We start from the raw sequence: 27919 nt of genomic DNA, 5'->3' as shown, positions 1-27919 counted from the left end.
ACCACTTCTTGCATAAACAACCAGAACATTCCACCCTCATGCTAACACGACGATTCCCATAGCAGCCTTGTGATTCATGTACATACGTAACGAACGCGTTAACTTAGTATGCCGGAATTCTAAGCCCGGTCGGGCAAACACCCACCCCGTCCCAAGGAAACCACATCTTACCTCACCTCACCTCACCTCACTTCGCCTCGCCTCCGGAGCAAGTTATCGGCCGATCGAATCGTCCGCCACACTGACTGGCTATGGACAAGGTACCTGTGCAACAATGTCCACGCATGAACGTCGAGGGTACGGTGGGTGTGTGGAGGTGGTGGGGGGCCAAGCGGAGGGGCGTAGTTGGCGGGATTTGAGGAACCCGATTGCCACAGGGTATAATACCTAACTATCTACACCAACAACAAGCCCATCGCAAGACAATGATTACGAAGAAATTGCAAACCGAAATAATATAAAGCAAAGACCGTCGAAAATTTTCGGGAAATCTAGATGTTGGCGGTGGGCTGGGATCGGCTCCCGGTGCGCTCGATCAAGCATGATGCTGCGAGCTTTAGGGGGCCATGCGGCTAGGGATCGGCCCGCGTGTGTATACAATTCGTCCGTTGGCTTCCCTGTGCCTCATCGTTCAATGCGCTGGCTGGATATCGGTGTTGCTGTTGTTGAAAGATGAACACCGCATTCGTACTGCGCCACTTGGAATTGGAGATAATCATTGCGGTGCATCTAGATCGTCGTGGCCTGAAGGGTGGCGCTACACCTAAAGATGCAAACACATTGGCAGATTGGCATTTACTCACCGATGCTTCAAGTCAATCTCCAATTTCATTCACTACCTCGAACTTTTCGGTGCTTTACTCGTCACCACCTTGAGGTGTGAACAAACGCTGCTGGGGCCTAGATCTCAAATACAATCGCGCGAGATCCCCCAATTATGGCCCCCAAGACCAAGACCGCGTTCGGAGATTATATCGCGGGACGAGGCGGGTTCAGCCTTGACTGCGCACTCAATCTATCTGCTGTGATGTGTTTGAAACATTTCTATCCCACGGAGGCGATCTGGAGATGCTGGATCGATTGGGAAGAATGGTCTGAGATTCTTTTGTGCGGGTGCCGGTGAGGGATACTGGCCGGAATTTGATATATGAATCAAGCATCAAATCCCTCTCCGAGAGGCTCTTGGGTGTTTGTGGAATTGCTGTTCACAATCTCCATGGATGAGAAGGCTTCATAGCCCTAGGTGTCATGGGAGGTCTCCCCAGATCCGGCTGCGCATCAAACAAAAACCTCATATTCGCATGCACGGGAATACGAGCAATTCCCGCGTGCTCAGAGCTGAAGCCGCGAAGGTCAATGCAATGCAAACTATTTAGAGCGATGTCTATTGAAACTGAAAAAAGGGAAGTCCGATCAAGAAAGGGTTCGAAACTATGCAAAAGAAAAGGCAATTTAGTCCTCGCCTCGTCTCTTATATTCTTGTTAATTCCGATATGGTCCGATTCGGCTTGGACTCTTCGCACACGAAAGCCGTTCACGTACCACTAAGACACCAGTGATGCCCTTAGCCTTCTATAAACGCTGATCCTTTATCAATGTATTGCTCATACAAGGTGTAGGCATCACTTGGAATTTCATGTTTTCTCTATAAGACATACACTTGGTTGATGATTTTAGACACTGGAAAGCATAAACCGCCGGTTCGCTCAATCTCTTTCCAAAAGAATCATACGACAAGAGTGCGGGATAGTCACATTTGTTGCCAAGTTTATTAACTATAGAAGTCCTCTAAAAGAGATGGAAACGGACCTATCAATTGGTCTTCGCTGCACTGAGTGCCTCGCGTCTCGAAACACTTGCTGGGTCGTAGTAAGGCTTCTCGCCCAAACTGACGACCCTATTTCCTTGACGCTTTCCCTCGTAGTCATTAGTAGCTGTGTGGAAAACACTTCGATTATCCCAGATAGCCAGGTCATTCTTGCCCCACTTGAAACGAACCTGCAAGTCATGATTCTCAGTGATGAGTTGCAGGAAGTACTGCTTGATAATGTCACTCTCCCTCTCAGTGACGCCATCAATCCAGCCTTTCTCGACCTGGTGGGCGGCTCCGAAGAGACTTCGCCAACCAGTGACAGGATTGGTTCTGACGACTGGGTGCGATGCTTGAAAATCAAGACCTGTGTTCTCTGGTGCCCCGCGATCGTCTGAGATGAGCTCGGCTCCGAATTGCTTCGCAACGCGATTGAAGTTTGGCTGATGGTGGGTGGCAGTTAGCGAATCGGCAAATGCACGCCATGGTGGTGAAAGGCGGTCGTAGGCCTCGTAGCCGGATGCCCATAGAGTGTCACCTCCCGACCCGTCAGTTGGAAGGGTGTGGATCTTCAGAATAGCGTAGTCGGATGGGATGCGCTCGAATGTTATACTAGACATCTGCTCAGTATGCCACTATAATTGAAGGCTCAAAAATGACATACTCAGCGTGCCATCCTTCGCTGGCAATCCTCTTAGAGTTGAAGCTAAAGCGGTCTTGGTAGTAAGTCCGGTTTTGCTCACTGGAGATCACTGATACCTCATCGTCCAACTTTCCATTTTCGTCTACTGCGATGCCTCGCTTGCTGTTGCTCAAGGCGTGACGATGAAGCTAGCCCTCTTCAGTATATGAATATTGCTCCAACCATAGTTCACGCACCTTTGAAGTTTCTGGTTTGCCAGTCAACTCGCCAAGTTTCTGGCCGAGAATCTTCTGGTCCTCGATCTCTAGATTCTGGTTTCGGAAGAACACAACACCACGTTGTGATACTAGTTCTACGGTCAGTACTTGATTGATACAATTTGGCCATTCTTTCCTTACCTAAAATAGCAAGATCTCTAATCTTATTGTCATCGGACAAGATGTCACTGAGCTGAAGAGAAGGAAACTCTTCTCCTATGACCGGAGTAGCTTGAAAGTGTTCATACTGGTCAAGCGAACCAGACGACTTCAGAGGGCCTTTCAAAAGAGAGCTGCTTTCAACCTTGCTTGGAAGCTTTGTGACGGTCTCGACAGGGCGAACAGCTAGATCTGTGTCTGCTGCAGGGGGGGCCATAATGATAACAAGTCTTTTCAGGCTGAAAGATAAAATGTCTGGCAGTTTCTAATTGATAATCTTGCTGTGACAACATCTTTGGGACAGTTGCGACCATTTTATATCCATCTCGGCTCCCTTATCGTCCATCCCCGCATGTCGCCAGAATAACTGTTGAATGGCGTGATATGTAACAACAGAGCCAAACTGACAGTGCAGGAAGCGGCAGTGTGAAGTCAGAACTTTATAGGTTACAAGTGTTTGTCATATTGTGTTTGGCGATGCCGCGCCATATGGTGTGCGATTTCCGTTTCTTGCGTCAAAGGTGTGAACCCCGCGTTTGATTATTATCAGTTCAGGTGATAACTATGTAGCGTACGTCCATCTTGGTCACTTAATATAAGATAAATGATTCAGCAAGCTTGATCTAAATGACCAGTATAAACTCTGAAGGGATATAATTCATAGCCAGGAAAGGTGCTTTAATCAGTGGCCCTAGCAACGTGGTCGACAGCATAAAAGACCTGTAGTATGCGCCCATGGGATTGTTCGTTCCTAGACATCTTTTTGAGCGTTTCTAGAAAACGGAACATGGCCTTTTGTACTTCTGGGAACTAGTCTCCTGAAAATAATCTCACCATTGTAGCTGTCAACCTGCAAGCTCCTTCAACCAAGGATCTTACAGACCTATCAATCGATGCTCTTGATTTGTCACCATCAAAGTTCCACCCATCTGTAGACTTGTCATGATTGGATCAATTCAAAGTGTTGTCAGTGAGATACATGGTTAGCAGGATACGCAATTGGTGTTCTTTATTGATCTTGAGTTAGTAGCAAACTACGACAAGATCGCTCCGAAGATTCCCATTCTCAGTAATTAGATATAGCAACCTCTATCTAGATTTAATCTTCTGCAACGCAAATAGTCCGTGACTATTCCGACGACCATTTTGGAGAACGCAGTATAATGGATGAGGATCTCTACACTTGAATTCTAGCTTTCACTGGCCGCCACTACCGGCCAGAATTCATTCTGCGTCTTTCCAGTTCGCCTATGACTGCTGCAGTGTTGCAATTCACAGCCATGTCTAGCCCAAAAACATACCGTGGAATCCGATCATATCTTCGCCTGCAAGTACCGCGTACATGGCCTGCTGTCACGTGCTGTTACTTTCGAGGTATACCATTACGGCTCGAGGTGGACTTTCGTACGAACAATTGGTAAAGAGTCCATGGCTGCAATGCGTCAAAGGTCAGTGGAGGCGCGCAAATCTGAGACAATTTAATGCTGCATTAATTCATTATTGCGCAAGTGGAAGCCTTTTGCGCTCAGTCTATACAACCTCACTCAAGGCTAGAAGAAATTAGGCTCGAGAGGCCTACAGAAATGATTACTGTGGCAGTGTGAGAGAAGTTCGCAATACACGGCTCCATTCGGTTAGTGCTGATTGGCTGTGACGCACAAGCATGGTGGGGAAAACCGACAACTGCCAACTGGTATCTTTTACAACGGCTCACGGTATAGTTCTGTATCGTGAATATCACTTCTTCATCTGGAGACGACAAGCACAATGCTATCAAGTGCTCCGCTATGGATCTTTCTCTCATCACTGGGGCATGTAATTGCCGATGAGGAGTCGACCAAGCTAGTCTGCGAAACGTCAACGTTCTCAGCTCCGGTGGTACCAGGCGCCAAAGTATTGTCCATCACAGCCGAGGAGAAGCTCAATGTCACGACAAGAACAGCAACACCGGTCCTGCCGCCTGTTTCGGGTCTGGATTACTGTGAGGTCAAAGTGTATTTGACCCATCCTGGAGCCGATGACAAAGTTCTTGTTGAGACCTGGCTGCCAATCTCTCGCGATGCATGGAATGGACGCTTTCAAGCTACTGGAGGCGGCGCTTTCGCCACAGGCATGTTCGATTTCACGTTGGGTTACCCTTTGAAGGATGGATATGCTGCGGCCTCGACTGATGGTGGACATCCGCCGGATTTCTTGTCAGCGGACTGGGTCCTCAATCCCGATAAGAGCATAAATTGGCCTCTGCTCCAGAACTTCGCTTCCCGCAGTATAGCAGACGAAGTCCATGTCGGCAAAAGTATAGCAGAGCAATACTATGGCAAGAAGCCGCACCATTCGTATTATTCCGGCTGCTCCCAGGGAGGGCGTCACGGGTTCGCTCTGGCCCAAAAATATCCCGGCCTTGTTGATGGTATCATGGCGAGTGCCCCTGCTCTCAAATTTGCGAAAACTGCGATGGGTGCCATATGGCCTCAAGTTGTCATGAGTGACGAAAACATCCTCATCAGCAATTGCGAAATGGCATGGTTCGATGCCAAAGCTGTGGAGGAATGTGATCTGGTCGATGGAGCCATTGATGGAATCATTGGAGATCCGGACGCATGCAACTTTGATCCAGCAACCTTCGTTGGCAAGAAGATTCAATGTGGCTCATACGAGGTGACGATCACACAGAAAATAGCGAGTGTTGTGAAAAGAATCCGAGAAGGACCATCAACGCTTTTTGGGGAGAATATAACACCCGGTTATCCTTATGGACTATCCGAAAACTTTTTGATGAACGTCACGATCGATGCCGATGGCGTCCGCACCTCACATCCATCTGCGATGTTGGACGTCTGGCCACGGACTGTACTCGTGAAGGACCCAGCATTCAACGCCTCCAAACTATCATACGCCGAATACCTTGGTCTCATATTACAGACAAGCGAGCAACATGGATGGCTTCTCGACTCATATGATACAGGTCTGACCGCGTTCCGTGATGCTGGTGGCAAGTTTATCAGCTGGCATGGCATAAATGACCCCAACATCCCGTACAAGCTTAGCACTGGATACTGGGAGAGATTGGGGTTGGAATTTGGCGGAGCAAAGGCAGTCAATGAGTTTTTCCGCTTGTTCCTTGCACCAGGCGTCGAGCATTGTGGATTCGGTCCAGGTGCAGCACCCAAGGACCCTCTTGCGCAATTGGTTGACTGGGTCGAGAATGGAGAAATACCGGAGACACTCCAAGCGGAGACAGTGGATGCAGAGGGGGAGCTGATCACAAGGGATCTTTGCCTCTATCCTAAAACGATCAAATATATGGGTCTAGGCGACGTCAAACGAGCAAGCAGCTGGAGCTGCGAAGGGGGAGAGGATGAGGAAGAGACTTTGGAGAACCATGGAAGCTTCTTGGGGGGCTTCAAGGATCGAATTGAGCAAGCAGCATTAGGACTAGGGCTGAAAGTTACTTGAAATCACAGGGACCAAGCATACACTTCAATAATGGCCATTGAAGGAGCAACGACATACTAGAGGATAGGCAGCTGTGAATGGGACAAAAGTGATATTTCTGCAGACTATGCTAGACTAAAACGTTATCCAGAAATATTGAATCGCCTGTTCTTCCTGCATTTTCAGACAAACCAATTGTGTGAAATTTATCTAGAAGCCTGGTGGTCTGTCTGAGTGGTGCATGTCCTGCAGCATGCGGGTGGAGGTCGATTAGAGTTCCTCACACCATTTCTTATTATCTAGAACATAAGAGATAGGCTACTCCTGCCCTTCTGTCAAGTAAGAAGTCGCTTGACGTTTGGTCCTCCAGCTGAAATAACAAGGTACCTCAACTTAGGTCAGATTGATATGACCGAACGAGAGGATGTTTCAGAACAGTGAGGGATATATTAAAGCGGCATCCACAAACAAAACAAACATCCATTAGAGATCGCTTCAGATATAATGGTCCCATGACTTAGCTCATACTTATAACTTAAAGTGTTACTTGAAGCATCGATGCTTCGATGGAAAGTCAAGTAGTGACTCCGTTCGAAGGATATACCGTATACATTGCATATTTGAATCTTCGTTCGCGTATAGATCGTTGCTCATTGTTCGCAAGTATTATGGCTTTGTGATAATGCACCTGAAGCTGGAACTGGGGCCAGTAGAACTTCTCAAGACCGGCAGACTACTTGATTTGGACTTATGTCTTACGTTGTTAGATTGTGTGGAAGCGCACAGTTTTAATCCTGCAATGCTCCGTACGAATGTTCTTTCGAAAAATAAAAAGGTCCTTCCCGAGTGTATTCTGCGTAAAAGATAAAGATTCTTTAGCACTACATACTCATCATAGGCGTGCAGGTCGGGCCCGATATGGGATGTCATCGAGGTACTATACATCCACTGTGCCATGGTATTTGGCTACAGCACATGAGACCAAGCACTTTCAGACCTCTTATGGGACTCTTTAAGCCTTTCAATTCTGGTATGGATGCGACGATTAATGGTGGTAAGAGAGATGCATCAGCAATACGAACCGTCCTCCTAGGCAACATTTCTGCGGTGGAAGTTCTCCGTAGTTACAACTTACATCTCACGAGTAATAGTCACGATCCTTGACTAATAAAATGCAACGCACTCAGCTGCTCACAGGGTTTGTTTTCCTACGCAATACTGGACGTTTTCGCCCACTGGTCCTCGCTATGGGTAGACAGGCGGTGATAGGCTGGAGTCTCGTGTCGGGCACGCGAGCCCAGCGAGGCAGGATGCCACGCGCCCTGTCGAAGCAATTTAGCCATCTTGGTTCATCTTGAGCTGCACTCTCGATACCCAGTTCGTAGCGTCAGCGTCCCTTTCTATTGGTAGCGCGCATTGCGACGTGCGGGCATGGGAACGTTCAAGGATCTGTGTTGCCTTCCAAACCTGCGGCGCAGCCAACCAGGCGTAATCTGGTGGGCTGTCGCCTGCCCGTTCGCTCGGCGAGGTTGGTGTTTGATTCCCTACTACGCCGCTCCGTCTTGACACTGCTTCTGACTGCCGACTTTACGAGTTACTAAATTCCTCGGGTCTTAGGGACTTAGCTTTCTTGTACACACTCTTAACTTAGCAAATGGCGGGTACCGGGCCGAGTGCCCGCCCTGCACCAAAACCGATGAGTGACTGCTGTAGACTGTTTTGATTCTCGTATTCGTGCTTGATTCTTCTGTCATTGTTCTGGATGGCATTCCCATCGCTGGTTATGTCTCCCTTGGGTACGGATCCTGGACTGACCTACATGTAACAATGCGTACACTGCAGATCGTGGGAACCCTAGCTGGTTGTATATTGGACCTCGCACCGCAACGCGCTTCTCAAAGCTGGCCGATGATTGGCCATACGAGGCACTGCGGGTATTGTTTTCATATTGCTCCAAGTCCGAAAAGATGTCAGAACGCGGGGATGTCCCTATTGTTGGCCATTAACCTGGGGAAAATCAGTTCAATGTCATCCACGAATGCGAGCATCCCGGCTGGGGTAAATTACTCGTGCATCCTGCCAAGGAGGGCGTATCCCCATTCACTGGGACATATTAAGGTCGACGAAGCCCACTCCTAGTGCTGGTGGTTGTGCTTACTTTGCCTTCATGCTCCCTTCACGTCTTTGTCAGCCTCTCTACTTTGGGACATCATCTTGACAACCTCACCATGGCGCCCGTTGGTACCGCTGCACAGTCGAACCAGGCGGAGCCCGTCCTGACCCGTTTGGTTCAGGAAGACAAGACACCATGGTACAGAAAGAAGAATCTAAGAGTGCTTTACATGCTTCTCTTGCCAACATGTATTGGTATATAAGCGCCCCCTTGGAAAATAGGTGAAGACAAAAGCTGACCTTGGGTAGGAATTGAGATGACATCTGGATTTGATTCCCAGATGATTAACACTGTACAGATCTCAAATCACTGGCAAACGTGTAAGCTATACCACATGTTATCGTTTTTTATGTTGCCTACTAATAATAAAAAGACTTTGAACACCCGGAAGGCGCCTTATTGGGCATAATTTCCGCGGCCTACAATCTAGGTGCCATTTGTGCATTGCCATTCGTTCCGTTTGTAAACGACAAGTTTGGTCGTCGATGGGCCATATTTTTCGGATCATGGGTTATGGTCTTCGGAGCATTTCTGCAGGCCTTTTCCAATGGCCGTAAGTATCTCGTAACACATTTCCTGGATGGCTCACTGAACGGGCCACAGCTGCAATGTATATCATAGCGCGTTGGTTCCTGGGATTCGGAATCCCGTACTGTATCATTGCAGGCTCCTCCTTGATGGGAGAGCTCGCTTATCCGAAAGAACGACCCATTATGACATCGCTATTCAACGCTTTGTACTTCGTGGGTTCGTTGGTTGCTGCAGGAATATCATTTGGAACCCAGCAAATCGGTAATGATTGGGCATGGAGAATCCCATCACTTCTCCAAGCAGGACCCTCCCTTATCCAGATCATATTCATCTTGTAAGTGCATTCGACTGGCCCGGAAAACACGTATGTCGACTAATTAGTTAACGCTTCTCAGCATGATCCCGGAGTCCCCTCGATTCTTAATCAGTAAAGATCGCCGAGACGAGGCTTTCGCGATATTGGTCAAATATCACGCAGAAGGCAATCCCGACTCCGAGTTCGTCAAAGCAGAGATGACGCAAATCGAAACAACGATCAAGATTGAGTTGGAACATTCTCAGCGTTCATGGTGGGAGATGGTTGCGACACCGGGAATGCGCAAGCGTGTTGTCATCGGCTCATTTTTAGGTCTCTTCACACAATGGTCTGGTAACACGTTGATCTCGTAAGTATTTCTAACCATTTTTGAGGTATTTTTGTCTCTAATTGAGCCGCAGTTACTACCTTAACGATCTCCTGAAGTTGATTGGTTACACCAATGCCAATTTCAAGAATAAGCTCAACGTCGGCCTCAACTCCTGGTCGCTAGTTAACGCCGTCTGTATCTCCTTGCTCGTCCGTCGATTTCCCCGTCGAGTCATGTACATGACTTGCACGCTAGCACTACTCTGTTGCTATGTAGGATGGACTGTCTCAATGCAGCAGTTCATGGAACACAAAGGCGCTGCTGCAGCGAAGGTCACTATCTTCTTCATTTTCGGTATGTATCTCAAACCTGCAGGGAAAAAACGAAACTAATGCAAAATAGCCTACAGTCCTTGCTATAACATAGGGTACAATGCTCTTACATACACTTATCTTGTTGAGCTTTTCCCCTTCGCACAGCGCGCAAAAGGCATCACCATCTTCCAATTCTTCGGCAGAGGCGCGGGTTTCTTTACGACATTTGTCAACCCTATCGGACTAAAGAATATTCAGTGGAAATGGCTTGTTACATACTGTTGTTGGCTTGCTTTCGAGGTATGTGGCATTCTCCGTTGAAACCAGTTGAGCAACCGTTGAAAACTAACCTGCGCATTAGAACGTTTTCGTGTACTTTATGTTCCCAGAAACCTACGGCCGTACACTCGAAGAGCTTGCTTTCTTGTTTGAAGACAGGGCTCGCGCTGACGAGGCTACAATGAGGGTCGAGAAGCAGATTCATCATGAGGACAACGGGGTGTACGACGGACGCCACGCTACAGTGCCACGGAAGGGTGTCTAATACCCCATAAGAGGATGAACAAGACTCTAGGTCAGGCCGAGGAATTTAAGTTATACCCCGACATTATTCGTTTTGAGCGACTTTCCATGCTTCTAAAGACAACTTGCTTTCGACGCGTTGCGCGATTATGACATGAGTCCGATGAGGCCCACTACTACACGCTAGCTTCGACTTCGCAATATATAAATTCATCCAATAAAGCTCAAATTTAATTTGTGTGCATTTTCCCACGTCTTCCACAGATGCGATCTTGTGACGCGGTTGTACCTTTTACTTGGTACCGATCACTTCCTCTGTACAACATGTCACATGCCATCTTGGAAATCTTGGTACTCGGGTAAGGTGATATCTAGGCGTCTATTTGAACAAAAGAAATAATTTAATGTACATCAAGCATGCCTCATCTTGGATTCTCAACTGTTCAGGTAGACCCGTAATAGCCTACATCCATGAACAGACCAGGTAAACGTCCAGTGATTATCTGGCTTTCTTCTGATACTTGCTCTCTTCTCCTCCCAAGAATGCGACAACCTGAAGCCACTCTCCAGAAGCACGTCGAAGTGTCGTCAACCTCGAAGGAACCTTCAAGGCCGTGGTGTCTTCAGTATCATTCTTTGGAGTAGGTTCTTTCAACTCGGGTGCTTGATCTCCGGGAGCACTGTCAAATCTCGCAGTCTTTACTGCCATTTCGATGGACAAGTATTCAGTGATTTGCGAAGGCCTGTCTAGTTAGAACACGCTTGATCTCGAGGCGTGGGGGTTGGCGGGATACCTTGGGACCCGCTTCACTTGCTGCACCTTGAATGTTCCCATCTTATTCAATACTTTATCAAGTTGTCTTATGCTCGATGAATAACGATGCCAAGGCAATTCCTAGTGTTTGTCCTACAATCTCATGCATTGGTCAACATCAATGTTAACTGGCACATAGGTGGATATAAAGGTGCAGGCAACGACGAGTTCTCTAACGTAACAGTGAAGAGGGTTTCCAAATAATTCGGAAAGAGGCGCCCATACAGTGTATTAAAGTCTGCAAAATGGAAAGAACTTACTTCAGTCAGACGGTTTTCTCACGTAGTGAGATATCAATGCGTGGGAGCGAAGTGCGTCCCCACCACTCCAAATGATGTCGACTAAAATGAAGAAACGGAGAGAAAGAAAGGATTTAGAGCAATCTGTCATGGTCTGACGAAAGCTTTATATAGCGTCCTGTCACAAGTCGTACATCAGGCTCTCATCGGAGCGTGCAGAATCTCAAACACGATACAGCATCGGACACCGGGAAAATTACGATAGTCGATTGTAGACATACGCAAACACCATTGATATCAAGAGCACAGAGATACAGATGGTCAGCTGAAGAGGCACTGGGGTAGGATAAGCGTGTAGATACGTTCAACATGATCTGCGCGCTTATAGCCGAGATCAACATATCCCGCGGGGGTGGGACTTACGGATACACTGACTACGTACGACTTCGCATTCTATGTACACCATGCTTTGACTGAATGAAACCAAACATGAGAATAAGGTTAGGTGTAAGTGTCTTTTGGGACATCGCATTACCACTTTCGTAAGCCAAAAATGTGCGGAGATCCCGGTAAACATAGTCTAGCACCAAGTCTTGAAACTCCGATGACTTTCCCCGCTTATGATCGGCGTGAATGCTACGTTTGGTTTGACGACCAAACGAAATGATGTCATCAGCAACGGAGAGCTGCCATGTAGCTGGTCAAGTAATATTGATCTTCCATGTACCGTCTAACTGCCATGGCTTCGAACGCGTCCGCAGTGCTGATTCAAAGCTTAGCAGCTGAATCGCCCTCAACTACAGCGGCAAGCATCCCCTCTCCAACCTCTTCTCCGTCCTCTATCTCCATAATCCATCCTACCCTCCCACTTCGATGTGACCGCACTTCCAGTTCCATTTTCATCTGCTGCACGACACAAATGACATCGCCTTCCTTGACCGTGTCGCCCTCGTCCACCAAGACCTCTACCAACTTTCCTGGGAACGGGATAATTACATGACTTCCATCCGACGGGTTGCCGCGTCGATGATGCGATGTTGCTGCTGACGCACTTGAAGATGTACCAGAAAGGGAGATTGTGTAGGGAACACTGTGAGGTTTGGCGATGGAGCTCGTGGCTGGTGATGTGAATAGAAGCTCTGCTACAAGGGATTGTGGAAATTCATTTCGTAAGACGCGCGTAAGCTCCAGATGATATGGTCGTGCAGAGTCATTTCGAGCATCTGATGGAGAGGTAAGGGCCAGTTCCCAAGCATCCCCTTTACGGAACGTCACGTTCGCAGCTGCTACGGCAGGTGCAGTAGATGAATGTTGGCTGAGCTCCTTTTGGGGTATCGAAGGTGCTGGTAATTTATGATCGCATCCCAAACTGAGCAGTCCGGAGTGGTTCGTCTCCAGCCATCGCGTGTCACAGTTTCCTGCTAAGAAATCAGGATGTGCGACGATACCGCGTAACATGTCGACGTTCGTTTTTACTCCTACTATTAGGGTGTCGTCAAGTGCCCTTGATGCCTTTCTGACAGCATCTGGCCACGAGGAGGCTGTGATGATGAGCTTTGCTATCAGACTATCGAAGTCTGCCGATACAATGGATTGATGCCCAGCTACCAGATGCGTGTCCACACGGATTCCGTTCCCGGTGGGGAATTGGAACGAGGTGATCTTTCCGATCGATAGCGACCAATCACTGTGCACGTTTTCTGCAGTGATTCGCAGCTGGATTGAGTGAGCTCGTGGCGGGAGCAGAGGATCACGAATTTCATTTCGTAAACCGCAATCTGCTAGTGAAGAACCTTGAGCAAGGAGAATTTGAGCTCTGACGATGTCTGCCATTGATATCGACTCGGTTACGGTGTGTTCTACTTGTAGTCTTGGATTGACTTCAAGGAAGAAATGCTCCTTTGTATTGGGGTTTACAAGGAACTCAAACGTTCCAAGAGAACGATATCGAATCTGCAATATTCTCGTCAGCACAGTATTTTGGCCGAAATGACATGTACATCTTACATGCTTGGCCATTCTGAGAGCATCTTGAATTACGGTAGCGATAATCTGCCGATCTTTGACAAGGCTGGGTGCAAACTCGACGATTTTCTGGTATCTTCTTTGGATGCTGCATTCTCTCTCCCACAAATGAGTGACATTTCCCGTACCATCGCCAATGACCTGGACTTCGACATGGCGAAATCCGTTTATGGCAGCCTTCTCAGCGAAAATTTGTTTCGACGGACTCTCTTCTGCCGCGCGTTTTACTGCCGAGGGCAGCGAGTCTTCATCCTTGATAAGCCGTATACCGCGCCCGCCACCGCCATCAACGGCCTTTACCATGATGGGGTAGCCGACTTTTGTGGCAAATTCACGAACATGTTCGACATTGTTAGTTGGCGTCTTCAGCGCCGGACAGACGGGCACGTTGCCTGCAGATGTTAGGTTCTGTCAAAGTAATTATCACACAGTGGATGGTCTTGCTTACATTCTTCTGCGAGTGAACGCGCCTTCAACTTATCTCCAGTCCTCTCCAAGATCTCCCACCCTGGACCGATAACAACAGCTCCGGTCTGTTCCCAGACTTGCTTAGCAAAGTCCTCGGATTCTGATAGAAATCCGTAGCCAGGATGCACGGCATCGATGCCATGTTGCGTAACAATACTGATGAGCGCTTGAATGTTCATGAAATCGGCCGCCGACACCTCGATGGCGTGGTTTGCTTTCAAGGCATGCGATACATCGCCGCTCACATAAATTGCGAAAGACTCGATTCCGAGCTCGCGCACGGATGAGATGATTCTTGTCGCAATCTCTCCCCTATAGATAATTTTAGCGGATGGTCATCGATGTCATTGGAACGTTGTAACAGACCGATTAGCTACGAGAAGTCGTCGGATGGGTCTCTCTGATTGTTGAGCCATTCTGGGCTTGCAGTCATGTATCTAGACACAGTGGATAGAAGACAGATCCGAATGCTCTTTCGAATAGTATACTAGTAAATGACTCGAGGCGAAGAGTCGAAATTGTGGCGCGAATAATCTCAAATTATGTCAAGTGCAGTCCGAATTGATACTGTACTTCCCCAGACAATGAGAATGCTGGTCTTGAAAGATGAGTTACGGAGATATTGTAAACATAACGTCTTAAACTGTACCTAATGTGATCCGGAACGCATGTTGTTGATCTGGAGGAGGGGATTGGTACCAGGCACATTTGAGCCTCGGTTCGTTCCCCAACTTCCCCACACCTCGTCATCGGCCAGTACCGTTCCCCGTCCACAGCTGTAACCGGTACTAATAATATGATAACCATGATGAGCTCCTAAGTTCTCAAATTAATTCATTGGCATCTATCTTGCATATCACAATGACTGCCGAAAAGAAATCAACCGAGGACGCGCAGACGCCTTCTTCCGATAAGGCCAAAGATCGATTGGCTCAGGTTTCCTCGCATATAGCTCCAGCAAAGACGACTCAACGTCGCCGACGGAAAGGAACAGAGCCAGATCTTCCAGCTGATTACTCCGATATACTCGGCCAGATATCGTCTCTACAGAAGATAGCGGCGACCCCGGATCCAAGCAATCGGGGTTATGTCCGGCAAAAGCAAGCAGGGAAGCTATGGGTAAGGGAGCGCGTTGAGCAATTGCTCGACCCGGGGAGTTTTCAAGAGGTGGGAAGTGTAAGCGGTACTGTTCAATGGAAGCAATTAGGCCCATTGAAAGAGGAACCTGTCGAGTATACGCCTTCAAATAATGTACAGGGTTTCGGCAGGTTAAGAGGACGGAAAATCGTGTTTACAGCGGACGACTTCTCGATTAGAGCTGGCCACGCAGATGGCGCCCTGATGGACAAAACAGTAGGTTTCCCATTTCCTGTGGTCCAGATTCCATACTAAGAGCATGTCAAGATTTATATGGAGAAGCTCGCCATAGCGCTCAAGATACCAATTGTAAAACTTGTGGACGGTTCATCTGGCGGTGGATCTGTCACTACCATCCGAACTTCAGGCTTCTCTTATGTACCTCCGCTTCCATCGTTCACACAAGTAGTCCAACAATTGAACATGGGAATTCCGAACCTAGGCGCCGTTGTTGGGCCAGCCATTGGGCTTGGTGCTGCTCGCGTTGTCGCCTGCCACTTCTCTGTCATGGCTGGCGATATTGGCTCGCTCTTCAATGCAGGCCCAAACGTTGTCAAGAACGCAACCTTCGAAGAAGGCTTATCGTTTACTGATCTTGGGGGGCCTTCCATGCATTGTACGAACGGAACAATCGACAACCTGGCTCCAGACGAGGCGGGATGCTTCGAACAGATGCGTACTGTATTGAGTTTCCTCCCTGACTGCGGCACGAAGATGCCTCCAACGATCCCATGCAACGATCCGATAGATCGTGAATCCGAAATGTTGCGATCAATCATCCCTCGAGCCCGAAACCGCATGTATAACCCGCGCAAGATCATCACAGAAGTAGTCGACCGCGACTCCTTCTTCGAAATCGGTGCGCTCTGGGGCACGACAGCCATCGTCGGACTGGCTCGATTCGCAGGAAAGCCCGTCGGCATTGTATCCCTGAACTGCGAGGTCAATGCCGGTGCACTCGACGCGCTGGGCTCTCAGAAGATTGCCCGCATGCTCAAGTTCCTCGATGTGTTCAATATCCCTCTGGTACAGTTCATTGATGTGCCTGGCTACGCCATCGGCACGGTCGCGGAACGAACGGCTACCATGCGGCATGGCATAACCCTGGCTACGACATATTATAGTACCACCATGCCCGTCTTCTCTGTCATTGTGCGGCGAGTCTACGGCGTTGCGGGCGGCGTGATGCTGGACTGTCGGGATCCTCGGATGCGGGTAGGCTGGCCGTCAGGCTTGTGGGGTTCTCTTCCGCTCGAGGGGGGTATCGAGGTAGGGCATTCCTATGAACTAAAGGAGATTGAGCGTAAGCATGGGAATGAGAAGCGTGAGGAACGATACAAGGAGCTCGAGAACGAATACCGACGATTGATGAACCCGGTGCGTACGGCCAATCACTTTGGCATCGAGGAGATCATTGATCCTGCTTATACACGGAGAGTATGTGCTGAATGGGTACTGCATGTGTACGAAAGCCTGTTGCCTGAAAGAGTCGCTCAAAGAGTTTCTGGCAAACTCAGTCCAGTTTTTGCGTAATCAGTGTGTATTGATAGTAGAGTGATTCACTCGGGCAGAGTGCAAGACTGTGTAGATGCTAAGCAAGCTATAAACGAGGCTAGGAAAAAGAGACATTGTGTTGAACGGATGACGATTTCCCTGGGAATGAATGGAATAAGGTTGTCGGCTGTTTGATATTGCCCAAGTCTGACACTCGGACCCGGATCTTGTCGCTGCCGTATCGGTGGTATGCTCGATAGGGGTGAACGATGGCCAGAACAGACCCCTAAAGCCAGAATGTGAGAAATTTTTCATGCAATATCGTATCAATTATTTGGCAGAGTGCAGGCTGAAGATTACACGCGCAAGTTTCACAGTAGCTGCTGGCCTTGGAATTTAACCAAATTTCAATACATAGATTGTTTATCTAGATTACATCGACATCTCCTAGACTTCTTCTTAGCTACTTGGAAATAGCCCAAGTAGGGGGGGATTCCATTTTCCTAGCGTCGTAGGATCTAATTCCTCCAGAATCCAAGTCCTTCCTTCTTGCGGAGCATATAGTGCATAAAGAGGTAGGTGAAAACGCCGACTCCAAGCATGCCTGAGATGACTCCAAAACCCATCAGATATTTGGGAGCGTCATCACTAGGGAACAAATAAGCTCCGTAGATCTGAGCCAAATTTCCCAGAGCATTGACGGTCGCCAATGCGATTGCGCGAACCTCCGGCTCCATATCTCCAAACGATGCACTGGCGTACGACAGAGAGATGGCATTGGATGCCCACAATCCGGCTGCCATGAGAACCAGAAGGACGTAACGGGCTGTGAAGTTGTAGATGCAGCACACGAGGATCGATGTAATGAGAGAGAAAGTGAGCCAGGATGCAATGACCAAACCGCGGTGCTTGGGAATGCGGTCGCAGAAGTATGCCGAAATCGCGGTGCAGACGAAGGCAACCGCATAGATGGGGACAGTCATGTACTGAGCCTGTACGGTGCTTGTGTATCCAAGGCCCTTGACGAGAGTAGGGTAGAAGTAGGAGAGCGTTGAGGATCCAACAATGACCTAAACTTTGTTAACATCATGTCTCCAGTGCGATAGTTCAGATACATACCATGTATCCAATGACGAAACCAATGAGACGCCAATCTGTGAGGACGGTCTTGAAGACTTGTTTCTTGCTCATCTTGGGGGTGTCCTCGGTGCGTGTGGTGACACCACCTTCTTGGAGGCGGGTGATGGCAATGTACTTCTCTCGCTCATTCATATACCTGCACTGAGCTGGGAAGTCGAGCAGAAGGAAGCCGGCGAAGAAAGCCCAACCAACGGTTGCAGCTCCCTCAACGATGAACAGCCATCGCCATCCGCGGATGCCATGAGCGCCCTCAAGTCCACCTGTGATGGCACCAGCAATGATTCCACCAAAGGCACCAGACAGGATGGCAGCGCAGATGTAGATACCGAATCGCTTTGACTGCTCCTCCCGTTTGTACCAGGAAGAGATGATCATAAGGATACCGGGCGCAAATGCGGCCTCAACCACACCGATCAAGACACGAAGGACAACGAGATGCTTGAAGTCATGAATCGCAGCCATCACCATGGTAAGCATTCCCCAAATGCCCATGATAGTCGACAAATAAACAGGGGGACGTGTTCGCACGAGGATCATGTTGGAAGGAGGCTCAAAAACGACATATCCGACTGTGGTTTTGCGTTAGATCCATCCCGTTCCATCAACAGTCTCACCAGCGGCTTCAAGGCAGGAAAATCGGCACTTACTGAAGAAAACCACGAGTGCGATACTGTATTGTCCAGATGTGAGATGAAGGTCATCAGCCATTCCACTGTAAAGATGATTAGTTTTGCGTCATTTCGAACAGGGGCCAAACGGAGGCAACGTACGCAATTTTGGCATTTCCAATGCTGTAGCGAATACTGTTAGCAAAATACAACACCCAAGATGATCGGAAGGCAATTTACTTTGTTCGGTCCATGTAAGACAGGAGGTACATCAGAAAGATGGTAGGCATCAAGAACATGTCAATCTTTCTGACGAGCTTCTTCTCCTCTTCTGCGGTCCATCCCTGGCCTTGTGCCTCCTCGATGTGCTTTGCGGAATCCATGTCCTTTGTGTTGACCGCCACAGCCTCCAAAGATGGCGAAGACGACATCGTCCTCTTTCAACTATTCCTGTCGAAAGGTAGACTGTAATTAGGTGAACAGAACTCTACTCCGAGAGAATAGTAAAGAAAGTCGACAGGAAGATGGATCAAATGAGTATCTGGCAAAACATCGAAAATGAAAAGGTGCTGCTATGATGGAGATTTATAGAGAATGGCTCGATATCAAGATTTGGGAGGATGTGTGAGAAGGCAGAAAACCAAAAAGGTTTAGATTCCCCAGAGACTAACGGCCTAACTCTGGCGTACCCCGTCATTTCACGTCTCCGCAAGTGCCTTACGTAGGTACTATCCGGATATAGGACTTGGAAACAAAACAAGCGACTCAGGGGAAATGCAGCGATTGGGTAGAACGCATGGGTTACACTGGAGACACTCCTCTACAGCAAAGGCGTACACTGGAGCAGGCGGCTGAAGCAGATGGGGAAGCTCACCGTGTCTCTCGTAACGAGTGCATCCCCCGGCTCAAGGGCAATGCTGGGAGGGAGCTAGAGGCGAGTATCTCACTATTAGTCACGGTGAAGGCCCCGGACTCCCTCGCTTACCTTCCATACCCTACTTGTACACTCGCGATTCATCGATTAATGACGAGAATGAAATGGAAGTATCAGATGGAGGCGACAATTCGCTTGAAGCATCCCGAGTAGGTCAGCTGGCGAAATACTTTGAAAGATGTGATCCGGTCACGAAAACTGCCCTTGAGTTAATTCTCATAGCTCGAGTCCAGTAGCATTGGGCATGGGTGGTTGTGCATAGAGCATGAATTAGATGGGAACATTCCAGAGTTCGGGATTGTTTTGCCTCGGAACCACATTCGCTACGTCGTTCTGTACAACTACTCTGCTGTGCATCATGCAGACATCCTAGATATCCTGTGCGTATCTTGCTACGAGTACGAGTTGGTAAGTAGATGCGAAGATGGGATGGGGAAGAAAGATGGGGAAAGCTGGTGGTCGGATCGGGCAGAAACCGGGTGAAGCACGTGGGTAGCTTGATACAAGACTTAGCAGTATACTAAACGTGGTAAGGCGTCTCGGCACGGTTGCCACTTAATTGCTTGTAAACCGTGATGGTACGAGTTACCAAGTAGCTGAAGCTCGCAGTGCGCACTTAGGACGACATCTCATCTCATCTCATCTCATCTGATGTGAATCCACACCAAAGCCACAGAAAAATTGATCATACCCACGGTTTCCGGGTTGGGATCCAGCAACTGGCGCGGATGTGCCCCAAATTTTCTCGTTTACACCCTCACTATCCGCCTCCGCTTTCTCCGCTAGTTGACCAACCTCCCCGCCGGACAGTACAGGGCACGGTCAATAGTCATTGGTGCCAGTCCGGAGTAAGTGCTCGGGTCCTAGAACCTAGAGGTTAGCGCTATTAATGACTGAAGATCGGATGGTGTCCTTTGCCTTTGTTCTTTGGAGATGTGTCTCGTCTCGAGGTTATCGTTCGCTTCCAGTACCTACAGTTGCTCTCATTGTATGCAAATTGGAGTGCTCCTCGGAGTCCTCGCTCAGCTGTCACCGTGTGACTGTAGTCGTTGAGATACCCAGCTCTGTTCCCTACCTCGCCTCGAACCGTTCGCCAAAAGCCTCGCTTATAGGCGCATTGCAAGTGGTCCTCGACTCTTGACAATGTCCAGTCGGTGGTTTCCTCAGCAGTTCAACCCCACAATAGGCACTTTGTTCATACGCGTGGGCGCGTGTTAAGTGCGGCAATGAGACAATTGATGGATTGCACGACTGGTTCGCGATCGCCACTGTTCCGCTACCGGTAGTATCTATGAATATTAAAAGAACTGAGGGCCCTGCTCATTTGCATCTTCCAAGTGTTATTTGCAATTCTACTCTGAAAACTTCATCTCAACTCTCTTTCACTCCACATTCTCCAACAATGTCTCCTTCAGCCACCCAGAACGGCGAGAGCGCCCCTGCTCAAACCCACCCCAACCCCGTTTACCTCTCCACCGAGCCCTCTGAGGACTTTGACTGGAAGGTCAGTCTGAAGGGCAAGGTTATCGCCATTACTGGTGCTAACCGTGGTATCGGTCTCGGACTGGCCACCGTCTGCCTCGCCAACGATGCTAAGGAGGTCGTTTCCCTCGACCTTTTCGAGCCCGGTGAGGAGTTCGCGGCTCTTCAGAAGGCCAACCCTGGCCGTCTCAGCTACTTGAACTGCGATGTCACCAACGAGGAGAGCGTCATCAAGGTCGTCGACCAGATTGTTGCCCAGGCCGGTCGCATTGACGGCATGATCGCGAACGCAGGCATGACCAAGCACCAGCCTGCCCTCAACTTCGACCGACCCCAGCTTGAGCAGCTTTTCAACCTCAACGTCTTCGGTGCTTACTTCTGCGCAAAGGCTGCAGCCAACAAGTTCATCGAGCTCGGAATCAAGGGTTCAGTCGTTTTCACCGCTTCCATGACCTCATACCGCCCCAACCGCGCTGCTCCCTCTGCTCCTTATGGAGGCACAAAGGCCGCCGTCCGCAACATGGCACACACTCTTGCTATGGAATGGTCCAAGCACGGAATCCGCGTCAACTCCATCTCGCCCGGTTTCGTTCGCACACAGATGACCTACTACGTCGAGAAGTCTCCTGACTGGAACCTCAAGATGCAATACTATGGAGGTATGCCACGCTTGGCAGACCCCAAGGAGTTGGGCGGCGCATACGTCTACTTGCTCTCCGACAGCGCCAGCTACACAACCGGCATTGATATCCCAATTGCTGGTATCGTCGGAGCATGGTAAACATACTGTACAAAATACATTTGCATTCATGGTTGGCGTCATTCCATTGGAGTTTGGGAAAATGCATAGATAGACTCAATACCAACGCTGAACAACAGTTCAGAAGAATTTACGATCAAAATATACTTTTTTCCCTTCTGACGTCATTTGTTGTGACAATGTTTATCGACTAGGCTTTGACAATTATTATTACTATTACTCGTGTCATCGAAATCAACATTGATTCTTAGATCGATGATGATACGAACTGTGAATCAGTCGGTGATCCAAGTATAGATCACGGAGCTCAATTTCCTCATTGCCATGACGTAGAAATCATCATGTGCAGAACCACAACATTGCTGGGTAACTCTCATACCAATATTTCAAAGCGTGGGGCATTAGGATCAGTTCACTGGTTATAGCGGGACTGGTGCGAAACGAATAGAATCAAGATGGAAAGACGTAATGGAAGTCCAATGTTTTCTAGACCAGAAAATCGTAAAGTACTGTATAGCTTTGAAAGATCTTACCAAGCCTTGTGACACATTAACTCTCAATCGCGCCAAACCAGTTTCCTAGAATGGAAAATTTGAGAAAGTTAACTAGGCCGAGCGAAATTTTGAGTTGTGCTTTGTAGGTAATACGATGTTGGCGCGCTCCGGATTTTCACTCGACCTGGGCTTAGGGCAGATGCACGTGACGTGCGGCGCTCGGCCAAGTCCCGAGAGGTTCAAGGGTAGATCTCGACGACCCCATGCATTAATCTCTTTTCCATTTTACAGCTACTGCCTGCTCCATTTTCTCAGGGGACGTTGCCGAAGCGAAAGTTCTTCCTCGATGCGAAGTATACCGAGGACGTGAGATTGCTCACGAAAAAGTGGCCCACCAATGCCCAATCCTCCCACAGGTGCTCCCAAGCCCCGGAAGCCTCGACCCTCGCGTGCGCGCGGCTTGCGCACAACTACAGGCTGGTAAGTGATTTCATTCATAGAGCAAGAGGCATATGATCAATTGAGCGAGGCTCAAGTAATTCGTCTTCTTGCGCGATCTCTGCCGTTGCCGGCATCAACCTCAGGAGTGGCGTCAGCATCTTTTCGTTCAGAATTGCTGATACCTAGCAGCTTGACATGTCGCAAGAGAAGAGTAAAATGTGATGAAACGAAACCTTGCTGCACGCCTTGCAGCAAGTCTAAGAGAGAATGTGCTTACGCTGTTACGACCACCATCACCACCCCATCTACGGAGGAAAGCAATGCGGCACCAAGTGTTCCTGAAGAAGCATCCGTACCATCTCAACCAGGGACAGTTGGCAGTCTGAATGCCAATGATTCACCAGAGCTTCGGTTTGACTTATCGCCATTAACGATCACCGCTTCTCTTCCTTCACCCAATTCAGCTCCATTCGAATGGTATGACCTGCTTGCCGAGGATGCAATCAATAACATAGAGAGACATAATCTTGGCTTCGACCAAACGTCCCTCTCGAGACGACAGAGTCCCGTACCCGAATTCCTAAACGCAGCAGGGCCTCGCCTTACTGTTGAACCAGAATATCAGTCACCAAAAGTCAGCGTCGATGTCGATGCCGAGATCTCATCTAATGAACCATGGAATTCGACACAGATATTGGCTCTGACAGAGACTGAACTTACCCTGATGCAACACTTCGTAAATGTCGTTGGGCCTATACTGGATCTACTCGATCCTCATCGACAATTTTCAACTACAGTTCCTCGACTAGCCGTTCACAATGTCGGTTTACTTAAATCTCTCCTTGCCGTTGCGGCTCGACACATGGCGTTGCACTCGGCAGAAACCCAGCCAGACCAAATGACTGACGGCAACATTACGGATCCAGCTGGACGTCGAAATCCATTTACACAGGTGGCGACGCAGTATTATTACGAAACATTACATTATCTATCCCAGAATCTACTCTACCCTTCATACACGCGATCTGGGGTTATCATTGCTACAGCCATCCTAATAAGCACGTATGAGATGTTCGACGCAGAGGGGTCTTACAGCGATGGCGGGTGGGAGAGGCATCTACGGGGGATATTCTGGATACAAAGAGGTCAAAACATTGACGGAGAAACGGTCGATCCCCTTCGGAAGGCTGCATGGTGGGCTTGGCTTCGACAGGATATCTGGGTTGCATTCCGGGAGAACCGACGCACATTGACGATATGGAGGCCTAGGAGGAGACTTATGGATCTCAACGCCGACGATCTCGTGACACGCATCGTCTACATCACAGCGAGATGCGTGGACTTCGCCGCGAACGAGAAGAACTACGATATGGGGCTACGAATTGAGCAAGGAGATAAATTACTCCAGGCACTGGATGACTGGTATCAGATCCTGCCGAGTTGCTTCAAGCCAATCTATGCGCAAGCACACACCGAGTCGAACGTCTTCACCCCCCTCTGGATCAATCCTCCCATGTACGCGGCTGCCGTCCAAACTTTCCACTTCGCGAGGATCGTAGTCATTATCAACCAACCATCAGTGGGAGGTATGTCGGCTTTCAGACAACAACAAAAACTACTTGACGAAAGTGTCGAGTCAATATGCGGTATCGCCATGATGCAGCAAAATCATCTTGAAAGTGCATTTGTCAACTTTCAAGCTCTCTATGTTGGTAAGTCCCCCTATTTTCTTTAAATTCATTCGAATACCGGGCGATTGGGACGTACTATGCATAGTCTCGAACAGTTTGGACTACTCTAGCGTGTCAATGCAATACGAAGGAAGCATTCTGGAACAATCACAACCTAGAACTGATCTGTTTTCTTTTCCTGGTATTGGAACTTTGCGGCTGACATTTACTAGCGGGTCTTTGCGTCCAGAACCCTGTCAAGCAACTTGCAATCAAACAACTTCTAGAAGCCACTCTAGACCTCGCCAAGTTTCCCCCGAAGACGCTTTTGAATGATCTCACGAATTTTTGGAGAGAGGCACAGTGAGCGACTGTGCAAGAGCACACGCGCTGGATAATGTCATGTTACGATAGGGTGTCTATGTAGGAAGGCTTTAAGCCATAACAATGGATGTTTTGTTCCCATACCGTGAAAAAGGCTTAGAGCTACGGTACCAAGAACTGTTTTACAGATGATGTAGCGAACCTTGACGCAAATGACCTTAGATCCGAGCCAGATTTCGAATGAGCTATCATCAAGGAAGAAAAGCATAAACCGTTCCCCAGCTGTCTCACTCAAATCAGCTAGCTTAATGTCTTCTCCGCAACGAGCGAATTCGATCACAATGACAGGGCGCCGTGCGCAATTTAGCTAAACATGCTACTTGTACAATAAGGCTTCCAGAACCCACGAGGCGAGGACTTCCGGGAGATCACACCATGACCATGAAACGAAGTTGACATGGTTAGCTCCCAGCAACGTCCTATTCCAATGCCGAGGTCCTGGTATTTTGCAGAGCGTGAATGTGGGTAGGGCGGATTTGGTATCCATACTTAATGTGAACCAAATTTACAGACTACTCTCAAAAAACTGGTCACTTGCGGGTCCCCGCGGGGATTTCAATGAGGGATCGGACCGATGGGTGATGTAACTGGGGTAAGTCGATGCGAGGGCTTGGTCCCCGGAACGAGGGTAGACCCCAATGCCATGGGGCGAGTAAGGATTGGGAAGGCTCGCCGATCCCACGAATCATGTTCAAGCTATTCGGATAGCATGCGTTTCCTCTATTTTGCTGTTGAACTCTGTATCATTCCGACGCTGTTTCCGATTCTGCTTCCGATCTGAATAAAACCCCTTGCACCCCGCTTGTACTCTGTACAATTCGTTTACGAGACATACAGCATTAAATCAGCGTTGAACCCCTTTCGGAATCTACACAACCGTCGCTTTTCATAGGTCCACCAACCAATCACATAAACCGCGTTCACAATGGTTGTTTCTCGTGAGAATAACCGCACGCTGCAGATCCTGAGCGCTGCCTCAGAGGGCAAATATGGTGTTTTGGCGGCCATCGCGTATGTTTTCAATTGAGCGTGCACATCCGGGGGACAAGTCATTTACTGACATCTACACAGCTACAACGTCGAGCAATTGACGGCCATCGTCCGTGCAGCTGAAGCCAAGCGGTCGCCCATAATCATTCAACTCTTCCCTTCAACATTAAAGCAACTCCCTACTCTTGCACATGCTGCCGCCGTCGCTGTAAAGAACGCAACCGTACCCCTCTCTCTGCACATCGACCATGCACAAGACGAGGCACACATCAGGGAGATCATCGACACTCTCCCGGTCGACAGTGTTATGGTTGACATGAGCCACTACGAGCACGATGAGAACCTAGCCAAGACGAAGGTTCTGACCAAGGAGTGCCACGACCGGGGAATCGCCGTCGAAGCCGAGAGCGGAAGAATCAACGGAGGAGAGGACGGAATCGCTGACACTGGCGAGCTCGAAGGTGAGACAGTTACTTCCAACCAACCATTCTAACCACCCGGTTCTAACCACCAACAGCCCTCTTCACCACCCCCGAAGAAGTCGAAGACTTCATCTCCGCCGGCGTCGACATCCTCGCCCCCTCAATAGGCAACGTCCACGGCGACTACGGCCCAACCGGCCCCGCCGATGGCCAATTGCACTTCGACCGCCTCGAGTCGATAGACAAGCAGATCAACAAGCGCGTCCTCATCGCCCTCCACGGCACCAACGACTTCCCGCCCGCCATCCTGCGCCGCTGCATCGAGTCCGGCACCGTGAAGCTGAACGTCAACAAGCTGATCCTCGAGGTCTGGAACCAGTTCTTGAGGGAGAATGCGAGCAAGTTGGGTATCGTGAGTTTGCTTGATGAGGGAATGAAGGTGTTGCAGGAGGAGACGGAGAGGTGGATGGATATTTGCGGTAGCAGTGGAAAGGCTTAGATGGTTTGATGAAGACGAATCCAAAAATAGATTATAGAATTGATGATATCCTTTTCATTCCGACTTGGTTCGCTTATGTTTAAACTCGAATTACTATCACAACGCTGCTGAAGATAAGATGATGTGATCACATATCTACTGCTCGTAGGCCGTGTTTACAACGATACTATGACCCCTCAAGTGATCATACAACTCGGAAAAAACCCCTACTTTCGAATCAAGGATGTACCATTGGACTACAGGATCAAATATATGATAGACTCTCAAACCCTAAACACTTCCATGTCACTTTGCAAATACCATGTTCTCGTGAACAAGCTATACATTTGTATGATACCTGAAACTAGTACTATCTAGGTTTAGAGCTGGACAACCATCGAGTTCACCATCACTGTCAAATGTCAAAGTGAGGAGTAGTGAAATTGATAAATTGGTATGAAAGGTGACTGGTCAGTTTGACTACGTTTAATTTCTCCAGTGTCTTGATTGTTGGTGTCATTGGTCATCTGTACTAGGCATTCATGTCGGACAGACCGTTCGCTGGCTTCATGCAGTCTCTACCATAATTGTTTACTATAGAGAAGAAAGGAAGAAAAAACATTGTAGCCAGCCACCAGTCTACAAGCCCTACGAATATCAAAATTCAATCGACTCAACCCTCCCACACAGGTTTAAAATCAATCTCCATCATGAGCTTCGCTCGAGAGCCCTGCGAGCCTCCAGCAACCCAACACCAAGTCCCATATCACGAAATCACAATACGCCATCCCGGCTACAACGCACCCTACAACCTCCTCCTCAAACTCCTCGCATCAGACGTAGGGCCCTCAAATAGTCGCGGACTATACGCCAACTATGCCCTCCAAGTCTGCGGCATCGTCGCCGGAAACCGCTGGGACGGCTAGCTCTCGGAATCCAAAGAACCCACTCACTCGACTACCATCGATCCAACCAGCATCCTGTACAAGAGAAACTATTACTTCCATCTTCCTCCTCCGTTACAAACCGACCTCGACGCCAGCCAACCCAATCTTCCCTATCCGGTCGTCCCCAACTTCCTCGAATGGCATTTCCCACACGGGAATCTGCCGACGTCGTGGAAGGCCATGGACGCATCAATTCCCGACGTCGCACCTGCACGAGATACCTCATGTCGCATAACCGGACACCGAGAACTAACCCTTCCCACACCCATCTGCCCACTCCAGGAAACACATTTGGTGGCACGCGAACAATTTGTCCCTCTACGACTCCACACACGACCTCTCCAACACAATCCTCCTCCGCGCCGATCTAGGAGTCGGTGTCGAGGATTGCCTCGCCTTCGTCCTCTATCCGCGGATCAAGTTCTCATCCTGCAGTATCAGTGAACATTTCATCAGCACTGAGCCACGTCTCCCCTGACATGTACGAGCAATGGGAAGCGGAAAAGGCTGGGGCAAAGGAGT

At 48.9% G+C, this 27919-nt stretch overlaps 9 protein-coding genes across 9 annotated transcripts; 6 read left to right on the top strand and 3 right to left on the bottom strand.

The window, feature by feature from the left end:
- Positions 1–1680: 1680 nt before the first annotated feature.
- Positions 1681–3397, bottom strand: BU24DRAFT_473823 (taurine catabolism dioxygenase). The gene is made up of 4 exons (XM_033532813.1): positions 2852–3397; positions 2690–2799; positions 2475–2641; positions 1681–2422 (listed from the first exon to the last, which is right to left on the bottom strand). The coding sequence occupies exons 1-4, from the start codon at positions 3084–3086 to the stop codon at positions 1813–1815; spliced, it is 1122 nt and encodes a 373-aa protein (XP_033377986.1). The 5' UTR covers positions 3087–3397; the 3' UTR covers positions 1681–1812.
- Positions 3398–4566: 1169 nt separating this feature from the next.
- On the top strand, positions 4567–6482 carry BU24DRAFT_428544 (feruloyl esterase B precursor). The gene has a single exon (XM_033529504.1). It carries the CDS (start codon positions 4637–4639, stop codon positions 6323–6325), a length of 1689 nt encoding a protein of 562 aa, XP_033377985.1. The 5' UTR covers positions 4567–4636; the 3' UTR covers positions 6326–6482.
- Positions 6483–8532: 2050 nt separating this feature from the next.
- On the top strand, positions 8533–10492 carry BU24DRAFT_444987 (hexose transporter-like protein; the record flags this gene model as incomplete). Its single annotated transcript, XM_033530672.1, has 8 exons — positions 8533–8671; positions 8726–8797; positions 8851–9030; positions 9081–9342; positions 9404–9673; positions 9726–9988; positions 10037–10248; positions 10310–10492. The coding sequence occupies 8 exons, from the start codon at positions 8533–8535 to the stop codon at positions 10490–10492; spliced, it is 1581 nt and encodes a 526-aa protein (XP_033377984.1).
- A 1659-nt stretch (positions 10493–12151) lies between these two features.
- On the bottom strand, positions 12152–14658 carry BU24DRAFT_473819 (uncharacterized protein). Its single transcript, XM_033532812.1, has 4 exons — positions 14383–14658; positions 13997–14328; positions 13531–13940; positions 12152–13476 (listed from the first exon to the last, which is right to left on the bottom strand). The coding sequence occupies exons 1-4, from the start codon at positions 14430–14432 to the stop codon at positions 12292–12294; spliced, it is 1977 nt and encodes a 658-aa protein (XP_033377983.1). The 5' UTR covers positions 14433–14658; the 3' UTR covers positions 12152–12291.
- A 140-nt stretch (positions 14659–14798) lies between these two features.
- On the top strand, positions 14799–16686 carry BU24DRAFT_444985 (ClpP/crotonase; the record flags this gene model as incomplete). The annotated part of the gene is made up of 2 exons (XM_033530671.1): positions 14799–15369; positions 15421–16686. Exons 1-2 carry the CDS (start codon positions 14878–14880, stop codon positions 16684–16686), a joined length of 1758 nt encoding a protein of 585 aa, XP_033377982.1. The 5' UTR covers positions 14799–14877.
- A 469-nt stretch (positions 16687–17155) lies between these two features.
- On the bottom strand, positions 17156–19214 carry BU24DRAFT_497230 (MFS general substrate transporter). The gene is made up of 5 exons (XM_033534251.1): positions 18636–19214; positions 18558–18578; positions 18435–18499; positions 17767–18356; positions 17156–17717 (listed from the first exon to the last, which is right to left on the bottom strand). The coding sequence occupies exons 1-5, from the start codon at positions 18824–18826 to the stop codon at positions 17166–17168; spliced, it is 1419 nt and encodes a 472-aa protein (XP_033377981.1). The 5' UTR covers positions 18827–19214; the 3' UTR covers positions 17156–17165.
- Positions 19215–20731: 1517 nt separating this feature from the next.
- Positions 20732–21592, top strand: BU24DRAFT_414949 (NAD(P)-binding protein; the record flags this gene model as incomplete). The annotated part of the gene is made up of 1 exon (XM_033526258.1): positions 20732–21592. The coding sequence occupies one exon, from the start codon at positions 20732–20734 to the stop codon at positions 21590–21592; it is 861 nt and encodes a 286-aa protein (XP_033377980.1).
- Positions 21593–22334: 742 nt separating this feature from the next.
- On the top strand, positions 22335–24726 carry BU24DRAFT_380198 (uncharacterized protein). The gene is made up of 3 exons (XM_033524714.1): positions 22335–22545; positions 22696–24218; positions 24410–24726. Exons 1-3 carry the CDS (start codon positions 22463–22465, stop codon positions 24541–24543), a joined length of 1740 nt encoding a protein of 579 aa, XP_033377979.1. The 5' UTR covers positions 22335–22462; the 3' UTR covers positions 24544–24726.
- Positions 24727–25320: 594 nt separating this feature from the next.
- Positions 25321–26471, top strand: BU24DRAFT_380194 (fructose-bisphosphate aldolase; the record flags this gene model as incomplete). The annotated part of the gene is made up of 3 exons (XM_033524713.1): positions 25321–25571; positions 25632–26011; positions 26068–26471. Exons 1-3 carry the CDS (start codon positions 25486–25488, stop codon positions 26469–26471), a joined length of 870 nt encoding a protein of 289 aa, XP_033377978.1. The 5' UTR covers positions 25321–25485.
- Between the last annotated feature and the right edge of the window lie 1448 nt (positions 26472–27919).

The sequence above is a fragment of the Aaosphaeria arxii genome (genome assembly GCF_010015735.1).
Source record: "Aaosphaeria arxii CBS 175.79 unplaced genomic scaffold BU24scaffold_13, whole genome shotgun sequence".
Taxonomy (NCBI): domain Eukaryota; kingdom Fungi; phylum Ascomycota; class Dothideomycetes; order Pleosporales; genus Aaosphaeria; species Aaosphaeria arxii.
The sequence above is the reverse complement of the archived record's forward strand: the minus strand, read 5'-3'. Positions and strand labels throughout refer to the sequence as shown.

Bases quoted from the DNA above. Each gene is read 5' to 3' on its own strand.
- BU24DRAFT_473823 (XM_033532813.1), bottom strand. From the start codon at position 3,086: ATGGCCCCCCCTGCAGCAGACACAGATCTAGCTGTTCGCCCTGTCGAG. The intron at 2,642-2,689 runs GTGCGTGAACTA...GAAGAGGGCTAG, and splicing joins GCAAACCAGAAACTTCAAAG to CTTCATCGTCACGCCTTGAG. The intron at 2,423-2,474 runs GTATGTCATTTT...GCAGATGTCTAG, and splicing joins AGCGAAGGATGGCACGCTGA to TATAACATTCGAGCGCATCC.
- BU24DRAFT_428544 (XM_033529504.1), top strand. From the start codon at position 4,637: ATGCTATCAAGTGCTCCGCTATGGATCTTTCTCTCATCACTGGGGCAT.
- BU24DRAFT_473819 (XM_033532812.1), bottom strand. From the start codon at position 14,432: ATGGCTCAACAATCAGAGAGACCCATCCGACGACTTCTCGTAGCTAAT. The intron at 14,329-14,382 runs GTCTGTTACAAC...AATTATCTATAG, and splicing joins CGACTTCTCGTAGCTAATCG to GGGAGAGATTGCGACAAGAA. The intron at 13,477-13,530 runs GTAAGATGTACA...AGAATATTGCAG, and splicing joins CTCTCAGAATGGCCAAGCAT to ATTCGATATCGTTCTCTTGG.
- BU24DRAFT_497230 (XM_033534251.1), bottom strand. From the start codon at position 18,826: ATGTCGTCTTCGCCATCTTTGGAGGCTGTGGCGGTCAACACAAAGGAC. The intron at 18,357-18,434 runs GTAAGTGCCGAT...GCAAAACCACAG, and splicing joins CGCACTCGTGGTTTTCTTCA to TCGGATATGTCGTTTTTGAG. The intron at 17,718-17,766 runs GTATGTATCTGA...AACAAAGTTTAG, and splicing joins GTTTCGTCATTGGATACATG to GTCATTGTTGGATCCTCAAC.
- BU24DRAFT_380198 (XM_033524714.1), top strand. From the start codon at position 22,463: ATGCCCAATCCTCCCACAGGTGCTCCCAAGCCCCGGAAGCCTCGACCC. The intron at 22,546-22,695 runs GTAAGTGATTTC...GATACCTAGCAG, and splicing joins TTGCGCACAACTACAGGCTG to CTTGACATGTCGCAAGAGAA. The intron at 24,219-24,409 runs GTAAGTCCCCCT...GACATTTACTAG, and splicing joins CTTTCAAGCTCTCTATGTTG to CGGGTCTTTGCGTCCAGAAC.